Source organism: Copadichromis virginalis, linkage group LG5, assembly GCF_057382275.1.
Source record: "Copadichromis virginalis isolate Kocher_CV1m ecotype Utaka linkage group LG5, C_Virginalis_male_GT1.1, whole genome shotgun sequence".
Classification (NCBI taxonomy): domain Eukaryota; kingdom Metazoa; phylum Chordata; class Actinopteri; order Cichliformes; family Cichlidae; genus Copadichromis; species Copadichromis virginalis.
The window spans coordinates 42,310,616-42,333,796 of NC_140622.1; the positions used below are offsets into that span (position 1 = coordinate 42,310,616).

At 43.6% G+C, this 23,181-nt stretch overlaps 1 protein-coding gene and 1 long non-coding RNA gene across 6 annotated transcripts in view; both read left to right on the forward strand.

Moving 5' to 3' along the window:
* Window positions 1-1,202: 1,202 nt before the first annotated feature.
* The window catches only part of pltp (phospholipid transfer protein), a 47,295-nt gene continuing 25,316 nt past the window's right edge, over window positions 1,203-23,181 (forward strand). For 2 of the 5 annotated variants that reach the window (XM_085457899.1, XM_085457903.1), the window contains exons 1-10: window positions 1,203-1,269; window positions 4,432-4,561; window positions 12,448-12,547; window positions 12,636-12,764; window positions 12,904-13,059; window positions 13,161-13,224; window positions 13,452-13,607; window positions 13,682-13,858; window positions 13,984-14,043; window positions 22,335-22,499. In XM_085457899.1, the coding sequence (XP_085314025.1) occupies window positions 4,453-4,561; window positions 12,448-12,547; window positions 12,636-12,764; window positions 12,904-13,059; window positions 13,161-13,224; window positions 13,452-13,607; window positions 13,682-13,858; window positions 13,984-14,043; window positions 22,335-22,499 (1,116 nt within the window). In that variant the 5' untranslated portion in view covers window positions 1,203-1,269; window positions 4,432-4,452. Of the gene's footprint in view, window positions 1,270-1,297; window positions 1,443-4,431; window positions 4,562-12,447; window positions 12,548-12,635; window positions 12,765-12,903; window positions 13,060-13,160; window positions 13,225-13,451; window positions 13,608-13,681; window positions 13,859-13,983; window positions 14,044-22,334; window positions 22,500-23,181 lie in introns of those variants that run through there. The other 3 variants (XM_085457902.1, XM_085457900.1, XM_085457901.1) reach the window with 3 other exon arrangements.
* On the forward strand, window positions 17,690-22,327 carry LOC146710449 (uncharacterized). The gene is made up of 3 exons (XR_014920619.1): window positions 17,690-17,835; window positions 18,519-18,639; window positions 19,236-22,327. It is a non-coding gene; the product is annotated as an uncharacterized LOC146710449 (long non-coding RNA).

A 23,181-nucleotide genomic window follows, 5' to 3' on the forward strand; every position in this document is an offset into this window, starting at 1 on the left:
ACCAATGAGTTAAACTGCAGGAATGTCTTAAAGACATAAAGACCTGGATGGCCGCTAACTTTCTGCTTCTTAATTCAGATCAAACTGAGGTTATTGTACTCGGCCCTGAAAATCTTAGAAATATGGTATCTAAGCAGATTCTTACTCTGGATGGCATTACCTTGGCCTCCAGTAACGCTGTGAGGAACCTTGGAGTCATTTTTGACCAGGACATGTCCTTCAACGCACATATTAAACAAATATGTAAGACTGCTTTCTTCCATTTGTGCAACATCTCTAAAGTTAGAAATATTCTGTCTCAGAGTGACGCTGAAAAACTAGTTCATACATTTATTACTTCCAGGCTGGACTCCCATCCATCACACTCCCGTCTCCAAACTTTCTTAAAGAAAGTTGTCTGATTGTTGGGGCTTCTCTGGGGTTCTTTATAATACAAATGAAATAGAAGCATCTGCAGCATTTATTTAGTGCTATGTAAGTAAAATTAATTTGAATTGAATGTTAAGTTAAAGGTACAACAAAAGTATTTAATTTACTGCATTGTAATACTTTGATCATTTATTATTTACAGTTTTATAATCTGTAGATTGATGTGATGAGAAATTAATATTATTTTGTTATTTTATTTTTTTCTTTTGCTCAAACTACCAGAACAGTACTGTTTTTAATATGGATTAAAATTATTATTACTTTTTTTATTTAGTTATTTTATGGTGTGGCTATGCCTCACACAGGAAAGCTCCCAGTTTGAGACCAGGAGGACTCAAGTAGCTTTGTATGTTCAAAATAATCCTTGAAATCTGAATAAGGAACTAAATTTATTTAAAATATTATGTAAAAAGAACATTAATAATAAATGTCCTGGTTTTTAAACACCTGATTATTTTATGCCAATATTATTGTTTTTACTGTGAGGCACATTCTGATTTTTTTAAAGTCAGTTTCTGTTAGATAAAACCACCAATGATGAGTGCATGACAGTATTTTTGTTTTGTTGTTGGTTTGAACCCTTACACAATAAAAAACCCTCAGCTCACTCAAGACCTCTCCAAAAGAAAATGAGAAAATGTATAGCTAAAACATGAAGAGAAACACAGAGGAGGGGGAGGGGGAGGAAGGGGAAGCATGAGGGGTAGGGGGAGGAGTCTGTGACTCCCTCGGGATAAAAGTCTCCACAGAGAGATCGGTGCTCAGAGTGAACAGGGACAGAAAACCAGAAACTTCGACGTGATCTCCTCCTCCTCCTCTTCATCCTCCAGCTGCTGATCTGTGAGTTTCATCACTCAGACATTCAGAGCAGAGTTCAGAGGCAGGAAAAACAGCTGACATCAGAGAGGGAGACACAAAAGGAAGAGTTCAACTCAGAGAAGAGACAGACAGACAGAGGTCAGCTGACACCAGACAGGCAGGTAAACAAACAGAGAGCGTGACATCATGGACAGGTGAGCCCCATCTGAGGTTTTTTTTTTATTGTGATTGTTAGTTTGAATTTGCAGCTCAGTAGATGCAGGTCTGAGGATGAGGAGGTTTAAACTGTACCCCCCCCCCCCCCTCCCCACCACATAACCTCCTGCTCCAGTATAATCCTCATCCAGGCTTTCAGCTCACTGAGGAAAACGTTTCAAAACGGACCGTGTGTCTGGTGGAGAGATTTTATTGAGATGTGAGATCCTTAAAAAGCTTCTGACTCGTAGAGCAGGAGGAAGCTCGCCCGTCGCCACAGCGTCACTGAGAGACTGCAGGACAGGACAGGGTTAAACTGAAACTGCTGGACTTATTAGGCTGAATTAAAATGTTATGAGGTCACTGATTTAACTCTTTCATTGTTTGTTGGGGAAAATTTGCTGCTTTGTTTGCCTCTGAGACTGGGAGGTCAGAGGTTGGAGGTCAGCGTTTGGGTGTGGAGTCTGTGTTTGAGCTTCAGTAGCTGAATGAATGAGGACTCTGAAGGAGTGTAATTAAAGGTTAGCCCTTAGCAGTTAGTGGTGAGCCAGATGTTTAGATGTGGGTGCAGCAGCAGCTGGATGCTGATTGGCTCTTGGCACTGAGCTGTTATTAAACACACTGATTACAGACTGAGCTTGTGTCAATATTTGTGAGGATGCTCTGCTTTTTGGAAGTTTGCTGGAAGCTTCAAACCTGATGAGTAATGTGTGTGTGGTCTTTCAGGTCTTGTTCTCTGTTCAAGGCTCATCATGACATCTAATCTTTTAAAATCTGTCAAGATGCACTACGAACTCATCAACAAAGTGTTTACACATGTCAGAGCATCTGTGGACTTTCTTTAGGACTGGAAGGGTCTTGGAAGCCACAGGCATCGCCCCCTGGTGGCCATTAAAGAGAATTTGGGTTTTAGGCACTGACACTTTGTGAGGTAGAAGATAGTTCCAAATAACCTACCTCAAACCATCTTTTTTTTTTTTTTTTTTTTTTTTTCTTTTTGCCTGTCCCATTTGGTTAGCCGTCAGAATTGTTGTCTGAAGACCAACAAGGATACCCAATGGATTTATTTTGCCAAATGGATCATCGTGGCATTGCCGTATTGGTCCATTTGATCGACCTTTGTTTTTATTATTTATTTTATTTTCAGTTGTTACAGATGGGACAGACATGAGTGAGAGATAGGAAAGGGAGAAAGAAAGAGGACAAAAAAACCCATCTTCTTAACAACATTTACATTTACAATAGTGGATCATACAGCAGTGGGGAATACGTTTGAATACAGTAGATGTCTTTCTGAAAGTGCTGTAACTGCTGGGGCTGTTTGTACCATCAAACATTTTATATACTCATGTTTATATATATGAATTGACTGTAAGCCCACGATCACATGTTTGAGTGCATGAAGTCAGTGAGTCATCTCCACCTGCTTCCACCAGCCGGTATGGACTGTAGGAGACAAGCAGCTGCTTTTAAGGTTGAAGGTTTTCTTGTGTGTTAGCCAGTGAGCTGATGAGTCCATCTACCTTTAATATCAACACTTTGTCCATTCAGTTTGTTTTTATTGGCTCTGCATGTCACATTTCAGAGAGGGTTGGATCCTCCAAAGCCTGACAAAACAAACTGATGGGATTTTGGGAGCTCTATTTGCCATCCAGGTTTTCCTGTAGTACAACACTTTGTTTCCACCGATCGCTGCTGAGGAAACTCTTTGTCCTCTTAAAGTGCTCCTACAATTTCTCATGTCAGGAGCGCTTTTAAGGTCCAAGTTGCTCTGTTTACATCTTTGAGAGGATTTAGTCCACATTTTAAAGAAGGAAATCAACCCATGATAAGAACATCAGAATTTTGCAATTTATGGCAACTCTTTGTACAAGGAATCTGGAGACAGACCAACATCAGACCAGAACTCAAAAAAGTTCATTAATGTGAGTAGAGAGAGCTCAGGATGGTTCAGTGTTTTAGATTTAGAGGTGTTTATTTCTAACAGCTGTGGAGCTGTGACTTTGGTTTTATAGGCGGACATTTTAATGTGATTAGAGCGAACGTTTCACCTTAAAGAGAAACCAAGAAGTGTTCTTTCATGCTAGGCCGGGGTGTAACAATGCTGAAGACCTTTGACTGCTTGACTGCAGTCTAAAAACAGTTTAAATCTAAAATAAAGTAAAAGAAGGAACCACAAAGTGGACATTTCTAATCAGAAAGTCAACAATTTCCCTTCCTGTCAGAAAAGCAGAGAAATCAGGTCAGGAGCTGCTGAGAGGCACTCGGAGCAGGGGGAGGGTTGTTGTTGCAACAGAGGAACAGAGGTTACTGCAGTTCAAGTTGAACTGTGTTTGTATGGAGAAATGTGTTCACTCCACAGATCTATGTGGCCATCATCATCTTTGACCCCCAACGCAGCTTCTTGTTTCAGGTTCATAAAACACTTTGTGCTATCTTTGAGCAGTTGGCTTGAGAAAAAAACTGAGTGAGAAAAAAATAAAGTGAGGATGCCTGTAAGTCACAGCTCAGGGTACAAACACCTCCTCTGAACAGTCTATTAAAAAATCCCCAAAACCTCATAAATGACCTCCTGCCTCCTTTTCCCGATGACTCAACCCTGACTCGATGGTAGACGTTCTGCTGTGGAGAAACGATGGACCAGAAATAGATGATCCTACAAATGTTGTTATAAAGCATGACTGTGACTCTTTAAAAAGGCCAGAAAACCACATTTAACAATGAAAACAACATCTGTGCACATCTAAACGCAATGACCAAACAGTCCAACCAAGAACCAGAATCAGAACCTTAGAAGCACTTTTCAGTGCACAGTTCTTATTTTAGGTTTCCCTCCACTGTAGGTCCAAACATTTTCTTTCAGCTCTATTTCAAGGGTTTAACATTAAAAATGGCATGTTCAGGACATCTTACAAAACCTGTATTATTGTCCTTACAGATGGAAATACAAAGGTGGGATTATTTTATGTGAACTCTTCTTTGTTTCAGGTTGGCATATTCAGGTTCAGGATGACTTCCTATTTCGTGCACTTCCTCTTCCTCTGGTCTTTGTCTGTCATGGCCTCTGCTGAACCTGCAGGCTGTAAAATACGTATCACTGACAGAGGACTGGACATGTGTGAGTATATGAGTCATTATAATCCTAAAACAATCATATGACCGCCTTTGAGCAAGCACTTGGCGACAGTGGGAAAGAAAAACTCCCTTTTAACAAGAGGAAACCTCCAGCAGAGCCAGAGATAAATAATGACTAATAATTCAATGCAGAGAGGTCTATTAACACATAGTGAGTGATAGGGATGGGTATCGTTTATGTTTTATCCGATACCGGTGCCAAATCGGTACTTTTGAAACGGTGCCGGTGCTCAAACGGTGCTCGAACCGGTGCTCAAACCAGTGCTTAAAGAATGGAGAACACAAAATTGGTCCAAAAACCTCTCATGGTCAGCTGTTTTTTGTAAAAAGATAACAATGTTAGCCTTTTCTGCAGCTATGGGGCATATATGGTATCACTCTTGGCTGGAAGCAGTGCTTAAAGAATGGAGAACACAAACTTTGTCCAAAAACCTCTCATGTTTAACTGTTTTCCACTTTTTCTTTGGTCATTTTAGCCTTTTTGTCCAGGGTGAAGGGAGTATCTGCCATCAAACAAGAGGACAGCCGCATGTAGCTATGATGATGTTTGCTAGTTCACCTTACATGCATTAATGTAATAACGTGGTTAGCCTACTCAACGTAAATTACACACGAACAACATGAAGCTACTCACGCAGAGAAGAACGGCTGCTGCTGCATCATCATCCGTCATCATTTCTGCTACACTGGCAGGGCTAGGGGCCAGGACTCTCCTCTTCGTGTTTTTGGGGGATGTTGCATAACAGGCAACCCACCCGCAGTAGATGCGCTCGGTGTGAGGTCTCGCAGCAAGCTATCAAATACGGCGCATTTCTGGGCTTTTAAAAAAAACGCTATGCGTCGCCAGGTGTTTCATCGGATTTGAGGTGTTACCTCCTTTGACAGTATCACAGTATCAGCTTAAAGCACTTGTTGCTGCTGAGTTTGCATCTTTTGCTGTGAAGTACAGCCAGACTTTTGACCGCTTCGCCTTGGACATTTTTAATCTGTAGCTCTGCTCTAAAAGAACGCACGTACCTGGACCCTCCTACTATCCTCGGAAACGTAAAATTATTGGCTAGAAGTGTATCACAGCTCAGGGAAAAAAAGCACCGAAAAAAAGCACCGAAATAAAGCACCAAAATGTGCGCTGCTTTTCGGTCTGGTTACTACCGTTTATGTCAGAACCGGTGCCATCATGGCACCGGACACCGGTACCCATCCCTAGTGAGTGAATAAGAAACACCCAGTGCATCATGGGAATCCCCGGCAGCCTATACCTATTGCAGCATAACTAAGAGAGGATTCAGGGTCACCTGGTCCAGCCCTAACTATATGCTTTAGCAAAAAGGAAAGTTTGAAGCCTAATCTCGAAAGTAGAGATAGTGTCTGTCTCCCGAATCCAAATTGGAAGCTGGTTCCACAGAAGAGGGGCCTGAAAACTGAAGGCTCTGCCTCCCATTCTACTTTTAAATACTCTAGGAACAACAAGTAGGCCTGCAGAGCGAGAGCGAAGTGCTCTAATAGGCTGATATGGTACTACAAGGTCATTAAGATAAGATGGGGCCTGATTATTTAAGACCCATTTTAAGACCTAATCATTTAAGGCCAAGTTTGTGTCTCTTCCTGTAAGTCACATATTTAATAGATGTTTTCATGCAGCTTATTTTCACTCCAGTGAAAAGAATTGAAAATACACTCAACAAAAATATAAACGCAACACCTTTGTTACTGCTCCCATTCCCCATGGGATGGATGTAGAGACCTAAAATTCATTCCAGATACACAATATAACCATCCCTCCCAAACAGTGGTCACAAATCAGTCCAAATGTGTGGTAGTGGGCACATCTGCTATATTGAGATAATCCATCCCACCTCACAGGTGTGCCACATCAGGATGCTGATCTGACATCATGAGTAGTGCACAGGTGTACCTCAGACTGCCCACAACAAAAGGCCACCCTGGAATGTGCAGTTTTTTGCGCTATTGGGGGTCTGGGGACCCAGAACCGGTCAGTATCTGGTGTGACCACCATTTGCCTCATGCAGTGCAACACATCGTCGCATGGAGTCTATCAGATTGTCAATTGTGGCCTGTGGAATGTTGGTCCACTCCACTTCAATGGCTGTGCGAGGTTGTTGGATATTCGTGGGAACTGGTACACGCTGTCGTATACGCCGGTCAAGCACATCCCGAACATGCTCAATGGGTGACATGTCCGGTGAGTATGCTGGCCATGCAAGAACTGGGACATTCTCAGCTGCCATCTGCCCTGAACAATGTGAACCATGATTCATCCGTGAAGCGCACACCTCTCCAACGTGCCAGACGCCATCGGATGTGAGCATTTGCCCACACAAGTCTGTTACGGCGACGAGCTGGAGTCAGGTCAAGACCCCGATGAGGACGACGGGCATGCAGTTGAGCGTCCCTGAGACGGTTTCTGACAGTTTGTGCAGAAATTGTTTGGTTGTGCAAACCAATTGTTCCAGCAGCTGTCTGGGTGGCTGGTCTCAGACGATCTTGGAGGTGAACCTGCTGGATGTGGAGGTCCTGGGCTGGTGTGGTTACACGAGGTCTGCGGTTGTGAGGCCGGTTGGATGTGCTGCCATATTCTCTGAAAGGCCTGTGGAGACGGCTTATGGTTGAGAAATGAACATTCAATGCACGGGCGACAGATCTGGTTGACATTCAAATTCAAATTCAAATTTTATTTGTCACGTACACAGTCAAACACAGTACGATATGTAGTGAAATGCTTGGACAACTGCTCGTGACCTAAAGAAAACAAAAAAGGAAAAGGCTATGAATAAGATAGGAAATAAATATGAAAAATTAAAAAGGGTAAATTTAACTAGGAAGGAATAAAATATAAATTAAGGTTAAAAATGAAATAACTGTACAACACAAATTAGAATGAAGGGTAAATTTAACTGGGAAGAATAAGATAAAAATAAATATATAAATTAAAGTTGAAAATAAAATAACTGTACAACAAAATACACAATATAGAACTATATAAGAATGTATGAAGAAATCTAAATATAAATAAATATATACACAATAACAGCAGCTGTACAAGTATTAACCGGAAATGAAGAATATAGTGACCAGTGTTGTGCAAAACCAAAGTCCAGAATGTCCAGTGTGTGTAAGAACTGTATGTGTGGGTCAGTACTGTGTGGTGGTGTGATTGAGAGACCGTATCGCCTGCGGGAAGAAGCTCCTCCTCAGTCTCTCTGTGTTGGTCTTCAGGGAGCGGAATCGCTTTCCTGACCTCAACAGAGAGAACAGTCTGTTGTTGGGATGGCTGAGGTCCTTCACGATCTTCCTGGCCTTGGTCCAGCACCGCCTGCTGTAGATTGAGTGCAGGTCAGGGAGCTCGGAGCGGATGGTGCGCTCAGCTGACCGCACAACCCTCTGTAGAGCTCGTCTGTCCTGCATGGTGCTGTTCCCGAACCAGGTTAAGATGTTTCCCGCCAGGATGCTCTCTATGGTGCACGAGTAAAAGTTCCTGAGCACCTTGGAGGGCAGTTGGAAGTCTCTCAAGCGTCTGAGGTGGTAGAGACGCTGTCGGGCCTTTTTCACCACGGTGTTGATGTGACAGGACCATGACAGGTCCTGCGTGATGTGAACTCCGAGGTATTTGAAGCTGTCCACTCTCTCCACTGGGCACTCGTTGATGACGGGGGTCTGGTAGTTCCTCTCCTGCTTAGTGCTGAAGTCCACTATCAGCTCCTTTGTCTTACTGACGTTTAGAAGGAGGTTGTTCCTCTGGCACCAGTTCTCCAGATTCCTAATCTCCTTCAGGTAGGCCGTCTCGTTGTTATCAGAGATCAGGCCCACCACGACGGTGTCGTCAGCAAACTTGATGATGGTGGTGGAGCTGGTAGTGGCCACGCAGTCATATGTGTACAAAGAGTACAGCAGGGGGCTCAGAACACACCCCTGGGGGGCTCCAGTGCTGAGAGTGGTGGAGGCTGAGACATGTCCGCCCATCCTTACTGCCTGTGGTCTGCCAGTTAGGAAGTTGGAGATCCACTGACACATAGATGAGCTGAGTCCCAGATGCTCCAGCTTGGTGGTGAGTGTGGAGGGAATTATGGTGTTAAATGCAGAGCTGTAGTCTATGAAGAGCATTTTAACATAATTCCCCCTTCTAGTGTCCAAGTGAGTGAGTGATGTGTGGAGGAGATGAGAGATGGCATCGTCTGTGGAACGATTTGGACGGTAAGCGAACTGTAGTGGGTCCAGTGTGTCTGGTAGTGAAGAAATGATGAAGTCTCTGACCAGGCGTTCAAAGCACTTCATCACTACTGAGGTGAGGGCTACAGGGCAATAGTCATTGAGAGAAGCAGGGTGGGGTTTCTTCGGGACAGGAACAATGATGGACTCTTTGAAGCATGTGGGGATCACCGACTGAGATAAAGAGATGTTGAATATCTCAGTGAACACAGGAGCTAGCTGGTATGCGCAGTCTCTTAGGATACGACCTGGGATGCCGTCTGGTCCTGCTGCTTTCCTGGTGTTCACTCTCTTGAAGGCTCTCCTTACTTCATGCTCGGAGATGACGAGCACGTTTCCGGTGCTGGCAGTATCTTCCTGTCTGCAGCCGTTAGCGCCGCTAACACTAGCATTGTTGGAGACCTTAGCTGCAGCCTCGAAGCGAGCATAGAAAGTGTTCAGCTCGTCTGCCAGAGTCACGGCCGCGTTCGTCATACCGGTTGTTGGTGCTTTATAGTCCGTTATTGTCCTTAGTCCCCGCCACAGGCTCCTAGAGTCACTCTGTTGGAGTTGTGACTCTAGTTTCCTCCCGTAGCGCTGCTTCGCCTCTTTCACCGCCCTCCGCACGTTATATGACGCGGCTTTGTACGGGTCCATGTCCCCCGTCATGAGTCCCGTGTTGTAGGCAGCGGTGCGGGATCTCAGAGCGTCGCGGATGGTTTTATCCACCCACGGCTTCTGGTTGGGAAACGTTGTGATAGTCTTTGTCTCCACGGTATCATCCGCTAGTTTCCCGATGAATCCCACAACCGCTTCCGTAAACACGTTGACATCATCATCGGAGCTGTTTCTGAACATGCCCCAGTCTGCGTCATCGAGTGCGTCCTGTAACGCGGCCACCGATTGATCCGTCCAGCGCGCGACCTTCCTCTGAACCGGAACTTCCTGTTTCAGCCTTTGTTTGTATTTTGGCATGAGGAAGATGGCGGCGTGATCAGATTTGCCAAACGGGGGGCGGGATTGTGCCTTGTAGCCGTCCTTGACCATAGTGTAGCAGTGGTCCAGTGTCCTTTCACCCCTGGTGGGGCAGGTGATGTGTTGATAAAAGTTCGGCGCTGCGCGTTTGAGGTTGGCGCTATTAAAGTCCCCCGTCACAATAAGCGCAGCGTCCCGGTGTTGTGTCTGGTGCTGTGTGAGTGCCTCATGCAGCTCGCATAAGGCGGTGACCGTGTCCGCTTGTGGTGGAATATAAACGGCACTTATAATGACCGATGTAAATTCCCGAGGTAGATAAAAAGGACGACACATGATGGACAGTAGTTCCAGATTTGGTGTGCAGGAGCGTGTGAGAGGAACAACGTTCGCACTGTTGCACCAGTTGTTGTTCACCATTAAACACACGCCGCCTCCCCTTGACTTCCCCGAGTCCCGTGTCCTGTCCATGCGGTGAACCGAGAAGAACTCGGCCGGCTGGATGGCGTGGTCCGGCACCGCTGGGTTCAGCCATGTCTCGGTGAAGCAGAGGAGATTGCAGTCCCGAATGTCTCTCTGGAACTTTATCCTGGCCCTGAAGTCGTCAAGCTTGTTCTCCAGTGACTGGACGTTGGCGAGCAGGATGCTAGGCAGAGGTGTGCGGTGTGCACGAGCTCTCAGCCTGTTCCTGACGCCGGCTCGCTTCCCTCTAGGCCGCCGCCGCTTCCCTTTGTTCTCCCTCGAGATCTCACTCGGCCAGCTCGGATCCGGAGTTAAAAACTTCGAATTGTGAGTACATTGTAAACCAATAGAAACAAGAGTGTCACTGTCATACCTAATGTACCCAATGGTGATGATTTTGCCGATTTAGAAACGCTGAAAACTAACTTAAAAAACAAAGACAAAGAAAAAGTGGTCGGAGCAGTCGTGACGGCAGCCGACCTCACCGGCGCCATCCTGCCAATTGCACGCTCCCTCATTGCTTGTGGCATCTGTGGCATTTTGCTGTGAGACAAAACTGCACATTCCAGGGTGGCCTTTTGTTGTGGGCAGTCTGAGGTACACCTGTGCACTACTCATGATGTCAGATCAGCATCCTGATGTGGCACACCTGTGAGGTGGGATGGATTATCTCAATATAGCAGATGTGCCCACTACCACACATTTGGACTGATTTGTGACCACTGTTTGGGAGGGATGGTTATATTGTGTATCTGGAATGAATTTTAGGTCTCTACATCCATCCCATGGGGAATGGGAGCAGTAACAAAGGTGTTGCGTTTATATTTTTGTTGAGTGTAATTCCCATTCCAAAAAATAAGAATGTTGGTTTTAATGGTGTCAATAGCAGACCCATTACTCCCTGTTTAAATGAAAGTCATGGAGAGAGTTGTTTATGGACAAATTCAGTATTATTTATTATTTATTGACTCACTAAGTTTCAACATGCTTACAAACCTGGTCACTCCACCAGCTCTTCATTCACATGACAGATAACTGGTATAAAGATCTAGATGATGGGAAAGGCTTCTGGGTAGTATTCTTGGACTTCAGTGCTGCATCTGATTTAATAAATTGTGATCTTTTGATTGATAAACTAAAATGTTATGGATTTTCAGCAGCTGCTTTGTGCTGGATGAAAAGTTATTTGTGTGGAAGAAGGTAAAAGGTTTATTATAACAGTATTTTTCAGAGGGCTTCGTCATGAGCCGTGGTCTACCCCAGGGCAGCTGCCTCGACCCACTTCTCTGTTTTCATGAATGATCTGCCGTATGTCCTGGGTAAATCTCATCTTGTAATGTACACCGATGAGTCCACCATGTTTTATTCAGCTAGTGACAACTCTGAGTTGACTAGCATATTATGTCCAAGTAGACGAGGCCTTTGAGGAAGAGTTTTTGTTTTTGAAGCGCTTCAGTCTCAGATGCCATCTGATGGTTATGGGGCTGCAGTCGGCACCAGAAACGGCCTTAATTTGGGTCGAGGATTGTCAAGTGTCTTGATGGACAGCCAATCAGATCCTCCGGCTCAGTGCTGGTGACATTTTTTTGGGTCTTTCACTTTTTTGTTCCATAACCCTCAGGATCATTTAAGAAATTCCAAATGACTGTCTTACGGCGTCCCACCTCAGCAGTGACGGCGTGCTGTGACTGCTTATGCAGTTCAACAACCCGACCACGTTCAGAAAGGGAAAGCTTTTTTGTCTTTGCCGTCAGAACGTCATGGACATCAGAGAGGGAGACACAAAAGTCAGAATGACATCATGACAGTCTGACTACCTGACAGAAAATGACAATGAATCCACATTTTTGCACAGATTTTGCCTTTTAAAGGCATCTTTTGATCGGGACTGTATCAAGTTTACAGTGTGCAGAACTTTAGAAAGGAGAGCAATCACTGACAGAAACAAGGAGCTGATGGATGACATGGAGGACATGTTGGTCAAAGTGCTCTTTCTGCCACTCCCAAACATCACTGGTCAGGTTGAAAAGTTCTTCTGATTAAATGAGTTTGGGAACCTTCAGGACATTTTTGAGCTCAGCTGCTAAGTCCTTCTAAACTCCAGAGAGTTACTGATGAGGTAGTTATCTATTTAGTTATTTATTTGGAAGTTTGAAGAACTTTCTCTGCCAAAGCTCTTTAAATGTCTACTTTAGAAATGTCATCATCAGGTTTGTTTTGTGTTTACAGTGAAGTATGAAACTCAAAAATTTGTTGAAGAGGAGCTAAGTAACATCAGCATGCCGGAGATGAAGGGGGAAGACGGACGATTCCAGTACACCATCACTGAGTACGTGACCCCACAAAATCTGAAGTGATCATTTAGACCCATCCACATGTGTTTTAGTAACATCACCTCTCTGTCGGCTATGTATTAGTGTGAAGATTACAGAGCTGAATCTGACTCACGCTGATCTGCAGTTCATCCCTGATGTTGGTTTGCTGTTCGACGTTCAGAACTCATCGATCTCACTGACTTTCAACAGACGGATCCTGTACTGGTTCTTGTGAGTTCTCCTCCAGAACACATAGTTCAACCCAAGCAGTTCCACCATAGAGAACCAAATCACTCCACTAGAGCTGCTGCTCACAGGAACACTAATTGCAGATGATGTTGTTGTTGATGATAATGTTATTGCCTCTCAGTTACGACACAGGAAACATCAACGCGTCGGCTGAGGGCGTGAACATCAACACAGCTCTGAACCTGATCAGAGATGAGGAGGGACGGCTGAAGATCAATAACATCACTTGTGATGCCAATATCAGCAAAATGAGTGCAAAGTTCAGTGGAACGCTGGGGTAATCAATTACAGTGATTCAATAAACAATAAACATTAAATGCATGATGTGACTTATGTGACAGTATCAGCCAACCAGGAAGCTCTGTGTCTTTTTTAAAGGAGAGTTTACGGCTTCCTGGCCAGATTTCTGACAACAGGCATGCGCTTCCTCCTCAACCAAAAGGTACCTGGTCACCTGTCGCTCTCTGACATGTCTGTCTTTCTCCTGTCTCTCCTCCCTCACCTGTCTCCCCATCCGTCTGTCTCACCTCCCTCACCCATCCCTCTCTCCCTCACCTCTTGCGCTCACCTGTGTCATCTCCCTCACCTGTCTCCTTTGTGTCACCTGTGTCACCTGTCCCATAACTCCCTCTCTCTCTCTCACCGGTCTCCTCTATCTCTTTCACTCAGATCTGCCCGGCTCTGGATCATGCCGCTCTGGTTCTTGTGAACTCACTGTTGGAGACGATCCCAGTGAGGACAGAAGTTGATCAGTTTATTGGAATCGATTATTCGCTGATTGATGATCCCGTGGTGACGTCCCGGAGCCTCGACATGCACTTCAGGGTGAAGATTACCTGAGATTACCTGATGTAGTTTTTATAGAGGCCATAAATGAATTGTGTCTGTTGTTTCCATAGGGGATGTTCTTTGACCTTTCTCACCAGAACGTCTCGTTGGTGAACTATGCTGTGGAACCCGTCATCAAAGAGTATGACCGGATGGTATACTTGGCACTGTCCGAGTTCTTCTTCGACAGTGGCTTGTTCTCCTACTACACGGCCGGAGTCTTTGAGATGCACATAGTCAATGAAAAGGTCAACCAGCATAAACAAAACATTTAGACTTAACCCTAACCCAGAACCATAAAAACCAGAACATCTAAAACCATCACAGAAGTCACTAGTTTCCTGTTTGCTGTTTGTTTCTTGTACCTGCTCAGATGCCCAAAGATCTGGAAATGTTATTGAGAACCACCTACTTTGGATTCATCATGATGCTGGTGAGCAGACACAGCAGAAACATGACTGAAACACAAGAGCAACACAATAGAAACAGAACAGAGATGAAGTGCAAGAGTAAAGGCTCATTAAAAAAGAGGTTTGTTTAATGGGATGCACCACCAGATATTGGGTAAAGCAGAAATGTCAGAATCCCAGCTAAAAACTCACAAAAGCATTTCAACAACCACCAAACAGCTAAAACAACAAACAATTAAAGAACTGGTAAACAGATTCTGCAATTCAATTTTATTTTATTTATATAGTCGCCTCAAGGTGCTTCATATGGTAAGGTAGATACAGAGAAAAATCCAACAATCACATGACCCCCTACGAGCAAGCACTTTGGCAACAGTGGGAAGGAAAAACTCCCTTTTAACAGGAAGAAACCTCCGGCAGAACCAGGCTCAGGGAGGGGCGGGGCCATCTGCTGTGATTGGTTGGGGTGAGAGAAGGAAGACAGGATAAAGACATGCTGTGGAAGAGAGACAGAGGTTAATAACAGATATGATTCAGTGCAGAGAGGTCTGTTAATACATAGTGTAAAATTATGATATTATTTTATGCCATGTTATACCCCTAATTAAAGATTGTGAATTATTATGTAGTTTTAGTTTGCATTATTCTCCTGAATTAGAAGAAGCTGATAACTATTGCATTAGTTAAACTGATTTGCATTACATTAAATTGCTGACTTGTTGTGAATGAATGATATTGTTTTATGATGCATTATATTGCTGAGTTATAAGAAATACTGTTCGCAGAAGGTTATTGTCTAATTTGTCTGAGTAGAAGAGAACAGAGTGTGCTGGAGTTTTCTGCCCCATTTCAGCAGGAGCAGATAAACAGGGAGCCAAGGTCGTAGCTTAGGCGCTGTGTGAGAGAGAGCATGTGAATGTTTAGGCTTTTTATGATAAGGTGGAGGCACCAGAGGTTATAAAAGTTTGAGCAATGCTCCACCATTTTGAGATTTTGAGGCTGTCTGCATCAGTGTCCATCTCCCACGTGTGTGATCATTAAATCATCGTTTGACTCAACCCGGCCGGACCAGTGTTGTTATTGTGGTTTTTTCTCTTGTCTCCATCCCCAATATTTTGAACCTTAACAATAGTGAGTGAGAAAGGTGACCGGAAAGGAAAAACTCTCCTGAGTTTCTCTGATACACCGGCTACATAGGGGATGACAATGTTGTTGCGTCTGTCCTTCTTATCCTCCCTCGCTGGTGTCTGGTCTTCTTTTCTGTGCCTCTTTGCTGACTTTAAGAACGCCCATTTAGGATAGCCGCACGTTTTGAGTGCTTCCTTTACATGTGTGTGTTCCTTCTTTTTCCCTTCAGGCTTAGAGGGAACATGTTCTGCCCGGTGGTGTAGGGTCCTAATTACTCCAAGTTTGTGTTCCAGAGGGTGATGGGAGTCAAAGAGGAGGTACTGGTCCGTGTGTGTGGGCTTCCGGTAAACTTCGATGTTGAGTTTGCCGTTCTCTTCAATGTGCACGGCGCAGTCCAGGAAAGGCAAACAGTCGTCCTTTGTGTCTTCCCTGGTGAACTTGATGTTTTTATCCACAGCGTTAATGTGCGCAGTGAAGGATTCCACTTCTTGTGTCTTGATTTTGACCCAGGTGTCGTCCACATATCTGTACCAGTGGCTGGGTACTCTTCCCTGAGCAAAGATCACAACATCACTGTTTTACCAGCTGATAAGGGAAGATGCACCGTGGTCCTAAATACTACAGATTACCACACAAAGATCACTACACTCCTCAGTGACAACAATACCTACGAAGCCTTAAAGCGAGACCCCACAAGCAGCTACAAAAAGAAAGTTATAGCTTGCATTCAAGACTTTGAAAAGGACAAAATTATTGACCGCCTTACATATCACCGTCTTTACCCAGGGGATACCATACCCTGCATTTACGGACTTCCTAAAATCCACAAGGAAGCTGTCCCACTCAGACCCATAGTCAGTAGCATAAACTCAGCCACTTATAACATTGCAAAACACCTTGCTACCATCCTTGCACCTCTCGTGGGGAACACCCCACACCACATCAAGAACTCCACTGACTTCACCGACAAGGTCCAGAAACTTACCCTGGATCCAGATGAAACCATGGTGTCCTTTGATGTAGTCTCTCTCTTCACTTGCATACCCACCACAGAGGCCGTGGAGACTGTCAGAAGGATGGAAGTAGTCTGAACAGTTTATGGCTGGGGTGACTGGAGTCCTTGATGATCCTTCCCGCTTTACTGAGGCACCGCTTCCTGTAGATGTCTTGGAGGGAGGGAAGCTCACCTCCAATTATCCGTTCAGAGCACCGCACTACTCCCTGGAGAGCTTTGCGGTTGTAAGCAGTGCTGTTGCCGTACCAGGTGGTGATGCATCCAGTAGAAGGAAGCAATAGAAGGTCCTGAGGATGCGGGCGCTTATGCCTAATCTTTTCAGTCTCCTGAGAAAGAAGAGGCGCTGCTGCGCCTTCTTCACTGTTTTGTTTATGTGTCCTGACCACGTAAGATCCTCAGCCAGATGTACTCCAAGGAAGCGGAAGCTGCTCACTCTCTCCACAGCAGCGCCGTTGATGGTGATGGGGGTGTGTACTTCTCTGCACCTCCAGAAGTCCACTATCAACTCCTTTGTCTTTGCGACGTTGAGGGTGAGATGGTTGTCTTGACACCAGTGGGTCAGGGCGCTGACCTCCTCCCTGTAAGCCGTCTCATCACCGTTGGTGATAAGACCCACCACTGTAGTGTCGTTCGCAAACTTGACAATGATGTTGGAGTTGTTAACCTCAGTGTGTGAAGAGGACTCTCCATTTACATGCACAAACTGGAGTCTATTAGATAGATATGATACAAATCACTGCAGTGCAGTACCTGTAATACCTACAGCATGTTCTAATCGCTCTAATAGGATATTATGGTCGACAGTATCGAACGCTGCACTGAGGTCTAGCAGGACAAGCACAGAGATGAGTCCACTGTCAGAGGCCATAAGAAGATCATTTGTAACCTTCACTAAAGCTGTTTCTGTGCTGTGATTAGCTCTGAAACCTGACTGAAACTCTTCAAATAAACCTCTGCAGATGATCTGTTAGCTGTTTGACAACTACTCTTTCAAGGATGTTTGATATAAAGGAAGGTTGGAGATCGGCCTATGGAAGTAAGACTGCTGGGTCTAGAGATGGTTTTTGAGTAAAGGTTTAACTACAGCCAGCTTGAAGGCCTGTGGTACATAGCTGATTATTAGAGATAGGTTGATCATATTTAAGATCGAAGCATTAATTAATGGCAGGACTTCTTTGAGCAGTTTTGTAGGAATGGGGTCTAAAAGACACGTTGATGGTTTGGAGGAAGTAATTATTGAAGTTAACTCAGAAAGATCAATTGGAGAAAAAGAGTCTAACTTAACATCAATGGTACTAAGAGTAGCTGTAGATAATATTACATCTGTGGGATGATTATTGGTCATTTTTTCTCTAATGATTAAAATTTTATTTGTGAAGAAGTTCATGAAGTCATTACTAGTTAATGTTAAAGGGATGGTTGGCTCAAAAGAGCTCTGACTTTTTGTCAGCCTGGCTACAGAGCTGAAGAGAAACCTGGGGTTGTTCTTATTTTCTTCAATCAGTGATGAATAGTAAGATGTTCTGGCTTTGCGGAGGGCTTTCTTATAAAGCAGCAAACTATTTCTCCAGGCTAAATGATGATCCTCTAAATTTGTGACACGCCATTTCCTCTCCAGATTACGAGTCATCTGCTTTAGGCTACGTGTTTGAGAATTATACCACGAAGTCAGGTACTGTCATGGTCCTGGGCCATGTTAGCCCAGTATTCTTAGTTTTCTTGTATGTTTGTATTTTGTTCCCTATTTAGGCCATATTTCCTGAGTTGCCCTGTTGTGTTGTTCCCTAAGTGTTTTCCCTTCGTGGCTTTTACCCCCTGTGTTCCCCTCTGTGTATCTGTGAGCCCTCGTCTCTCCTTATGTTTTATTCCATGTTTCCCCTGCCCGTTATGTCTGTGTTTTCCCCGTGCTCTCTCTCCTCCTGTCCGAACCTCTGTACTTCCTGTTTGACTCTGCCTGTCTCCCGTCAGTGTTATGTTCACCCCGCCCTGTCTCGTTATGGTTATCTGTGTCAGCTGTGTTCCCCGTGTGTTCCCACTTTCCTCGTTAACCCTCTGTGTATTTCTGTCTGCGTCTCCCTCTGTTCGGCGTCGCGTTCTCCCTCATGCTGTGTGTGATTCTCCCCGTGGTTCCTGCACAGCAAATTCAAAAGTGTTAAATGTTTTGGTGTTAATAGTCTTCTTGCAAAAGTAGAGTTAATTTTGCTCTAAGTAGAGTCACATTCTTTTAATGTAACTCTGAGGTGTAAAATGATAGTAGTTAAAATCGAGTGTTAAAAATGAGTGTTTCTATTTCAAATCTGGAGGTGTTACAATGGAAACATTAACTCTTGACCTCTTAACTCTGAACTCTAACAGGGGCTATGACACCAATAGAGTAAATTCACAGACTCCGCCCCCAGCACGGCTCCAATCGAAGCTGAAGTGAAGCCGTTTCAGAACATTTTGCTCTACATATTTGAGTTGTTTGCCATGCTTGGTAAGTCATTTTTTCAAAGATTGTTTCAATTATTATTATGAGCTTTTACTTCTGTGGCTCTTTGGAGTTGAGACAAAGCTGTGTGAAAGGCATTAGCCATGTTGCTCGGTGATAGCATAATATTCTGTTTTAGCTAGCTGAAAGGTATTGTTTGCAGGCAAATACCACAGCCTTGAAAAAAAGCTTGAATTTTCAGTCAAACTTTTGGTCAAATACACCTAAAACAATGTCTAGAATGTGAAATGTTGGTATAATGGTGCTACTTGATGCCTGAAACCGATCGCCCATAAAAAAAACAAACAAAAAACGAGCAAACAGCAGTAGCTGACGTCCTGACTGGGTTCTACGTTAGCATAGATCCCTCCAGACTTTTGTGCACACGGTTTAGGTAAAAATGAAAAAGGTTGAGGTTTTACATTTAGTTCAGTATTACCTGTTGCCTATGTCCTTGTCTTTTGGGAAAATACTTTACACAAGTAATGGCTCAAAGAGGATTCCTTTTTTTTTTTTTTTTTTTTTTACTGTGCTGCAATTGTTTACTGGATTATTTGTGCCATTAATTAGTGTCAACTAATTTTTATTCAATCTCCGCACAGGATATGCTTGTGAAGATGGAATATGGGGGAGAGCAGAAGTGCGTTGAAGTTCCACAAAGGGATGAATGAAGGACATGCATATTGTATTGAAGAAATAAGTGATGAGAATGCTGTTATTTGCATTTACCATGTCAGACCTTTGATAAACAAAATTCTAATGAAAGTGAGAACATGTATACTGTTACATCTTTCAGAAAATGTTTTGAAATTGTGCTGCACAGTTCAGAATAAATGTTTTTCAAAAACCATTGCATCTTTTTAGTAAATGTTTATTTCCAAAAGAAATTTCTAGAAGTTCAGAACAGTAAAATTCCCGCTTTTTAGAATGGATTAGAAGATAACTCTTACGTAGTTAAACTAAAATACTCTTTGAGAGTTAATATATAAACTCTTAACACCAAGTGTTAAATTATCAACTCCAGACAGATTTGGTGTTTAACACTAAATCAGAGTTAACGTACCAACTCTCCAAAAAGAGTTAAATTAACACTCTCTGGTGTGGACCCATATAGACACTTTAATAGTGTTGAAATCAAATCCGACAGTGTTAATTTGGACATGCTGGATTTGCTGTGTGGTTTACTTTATGTTTAGCTTTCCCAGTTTAGTTTAGTACTGTTTTCGTGTTCCACTTTTTGCCAGCATTAAAGCTGTGTTTTTGAGTTTATGTTTTGTCTCCGTGAGTTTGCGTTTGGGTCCTCTCCTGCCTGCCACACAGCCGAATCATGACAGGTACTTCTGATTAGAGGCCTTAGTTTTCACAGGAGCTACAGTATCCAGAGTCGTACGTAGTGAGGAGGTGAAATTATTAACAAGATAATCGACCTCTGTTGGGGTAGCGTTCAGATAGCTGCTCTGCTCTCTGTTGGTACAGGGCATTGAAGATGATAACAGTGGGTGGATTATATTCTTAAACTTAGTTACAGCGCTTTCAGAAAGACATCTACTGTGATAAAGTCTACTCTCCACCGCTGTGTAATCAATTATTGTAAATGTAAATGTTATCGGGAAATGATCAGACAGGAGAGGGTTTTCAGGAAACACTGTTAAATGTTCAGTTTCTATGCCATATGTTAAAACAAGGTCTAGAGTGTGATTAAAGTGGTGGGTGGGTTCTTTTACGTTTTGAGAGAAACCAACTGAGTCAAAAAGAACCCATGTTCACCCAACGGTCACCATGACTAGAAACAGGTGAGATTACAGCTGAACTAAATCTAACTACTGACACAGATGAAGTAAAACATAATGCACACGGACAAAAAGGCTAACACAACAAAACAGGAAACATACATGGGAACTGAACAGTGACGAAGTCCAACTGAAACACTGGGTCAAGGAACCCTGACACACATGTGAAAAACATTGAAATCAATTCCCTCTTACTTTTGCTGTCTTGCTTCAGTCAAGTTAAAAACTTCCTGCCTAGCTGTATCTCTCAGTGTGCTTCATTTCCCAAATACTGCAAAATTCGGCAAAATTGCAAAATGCTTATGTGAAACTCCACGGCAGACCCGAAGCCATATTTGTGCTTTGCAGCATATTTTATTTGCACATACAGTTGCTGAATATACATATGAACGGCCGCAGCGTCCTAATTCCAAACACCAGCAACAACAAACATAGGTACAATATTTGGCTTTATATTTTTGTGTTTTAATAATAATAATAATAATGATAATAATACATTTTATTTGAAAGCGCCTTTCAAAACACTCAAGGTCACTGTACATAGTAGAGTAAAAGCAACATAAAAGCAAGAAGTTTACAGAATCATAAAAGCATAAGACATAAACAAATAAAATAGCAGAGTGGAGAGGTTATGTGGGATAAGCTATTTTGTAAAAGTGGGTTTTGAGTTTGGACTTAAAGAGAGAGGAGGAAGAGATGTTTCTTAAATCAGGAGGTCGGGAATTCCAGAGTCGTGGAGCAGCTGAAAGCCCTGCTCCCCATGGTTGCAAGACGGGGGGAAGGGACGGAGAGAGAAAGGGAAGAAGATCTGAGACAACGAGATGGGGCGGTGATCTTAACCAGATCAGAGAGATATGGAGGAGAGAGATGATGAATAGCCCTAAATGTATACAAGAGTATTTTGAAATTGATGCGATATTTGACCGGGAGCCAATGAAGCTGCTGCAAGACAGGAGTGATGTGGTGGACAGAAGGGGTCCTGGTGATGATAGGGGCAGCAGAGTTCTGGACGCGTTGGAGCTTGTGGATGGATTTTTGAGTAAGACCAAAAAGAAGTGAATTACAATAATCAATCCGGGAAGTAACAAGGCTATGGACAAGAATGGCAGCGGCATGTGGGGAGAGAAAAGGACGGAGACGATTAATGTTGCGCAATTGAAAATATGCAGACCGAGTAACATTATTAATGTGTGAATTGAAAGATAGAGTGCTGTGGAGGATGAGACCCAAGCTTTTTACAGAGGAAGAAACGAAGACCGGCGAGTTATTGATAGTAACAGAGAAACTGTTGGTTCTGGATAATGTAGATTTAGAGCCGACCAAGAGGAGCTCGGATTTATTACTGTTGAGTTTGAGAAAATTAGAAGAGAACCATGAATTTAGTTCAGCTAAACAGAGGGTGAGGGAGGATGGGGGAAGAGCAGAATCAGGTTTAGTGGACAGATAAAGCTGGGTGTCATCGGCATAACAGTGAAACTGGATATTGTATTTACGGAAAATATGTCCAAGCGGTAGATAATGAAAAGAAGGGGCCCAGGACAGATCCCTAGGGCACGCCAGTGGTCAGAGGAAAGGGCTGAGAAGTAAAGGATTTGAGTTGAATGAACTGAGTGCGATCAGACAAGTATGATATGATGAAGATATGGTTTTATCCTCAATTACTTTGAAACAGTGGCCTCTGCTGTGATATCATTGTGTTTTTGATGAAGTCTCACAAGTGTCAGCTTTATTTTGATATCAAGATGATTTACACAGTTTGTAATTGCTGAGAAATAGTCAGTTAGCTCTGGGCACGTCATTTTCCAGCAGGAATGTTAGGAATAACCCTGGGGCTTAACAAGTTAATAAAGTTAAACTTTTCAGTGTGTAACACCAGCCTGATTTTCTGTTCTCCTTGTGTACTCTGGGTAGAACCCGGCACTGGTGGATGCTCCACTGTCTCTCCAGCTCGCCGTCAACTCTCCGCCCAAAACCTCCATCAAGACGTCTGGAGCCACGGTTGTCATGACTGCCATCGTCAATGTGATGGTGCTGCCTCCAGGTCAGCCTCCGGTTCAGCTGAGCAGCATGACCATGGTACACACACACACACACACACACACACTGGACACAACCAAAGCAGACTCTAAAGACTGTACACTGTGGTCTGGTTTGATACTGCTGATCACTGCGTCATGATAACGTTCTTAAGGACTTGTTTAGGATTACTGGTGTTGTTTTAAAATGGGTCATGTCATATCTAACAGATCTTTTACTGTTTGTATGAGTCAGTGATATCTGAAATAACAGTTCTGCCTTTGATAGAAATTGTCTTAGCTGGGCTGGTCTGGTTGCCACGCTGGTGACCTGATAATCTGGTGAAGACTGGATGGCTGCACTGGTCCTTTTAAAAGGCTGATTATATGTGTTTGATGGCTTTTAATCTGAGGCAGAAAGACAAACTCCAAATCCACGCTAACCGGAGGGAGGATAACAGCTGTTCTTTAAAAACACACCGCAGGAACCTCTCATGACTTCCTTATCATCTAATGAATATTTCTAAACTCAGACTGCTGGTGTCAAAAGGCTGAACTGCTCTTACTGATTATTGTGACCGTCGTCTTTCTTCTGTTTTAACAAATTAGCTTTGACTTGTCTTCAGACTGTGCAAAATGCTGCGTCAACACTTTTACCTGTCACCAGCTGAAGCTCACATGTCACTCCATGAAGTCACTCCATGGCTTCTCTTCATTGGCTGCCAATGTAAAATAAATGGCCT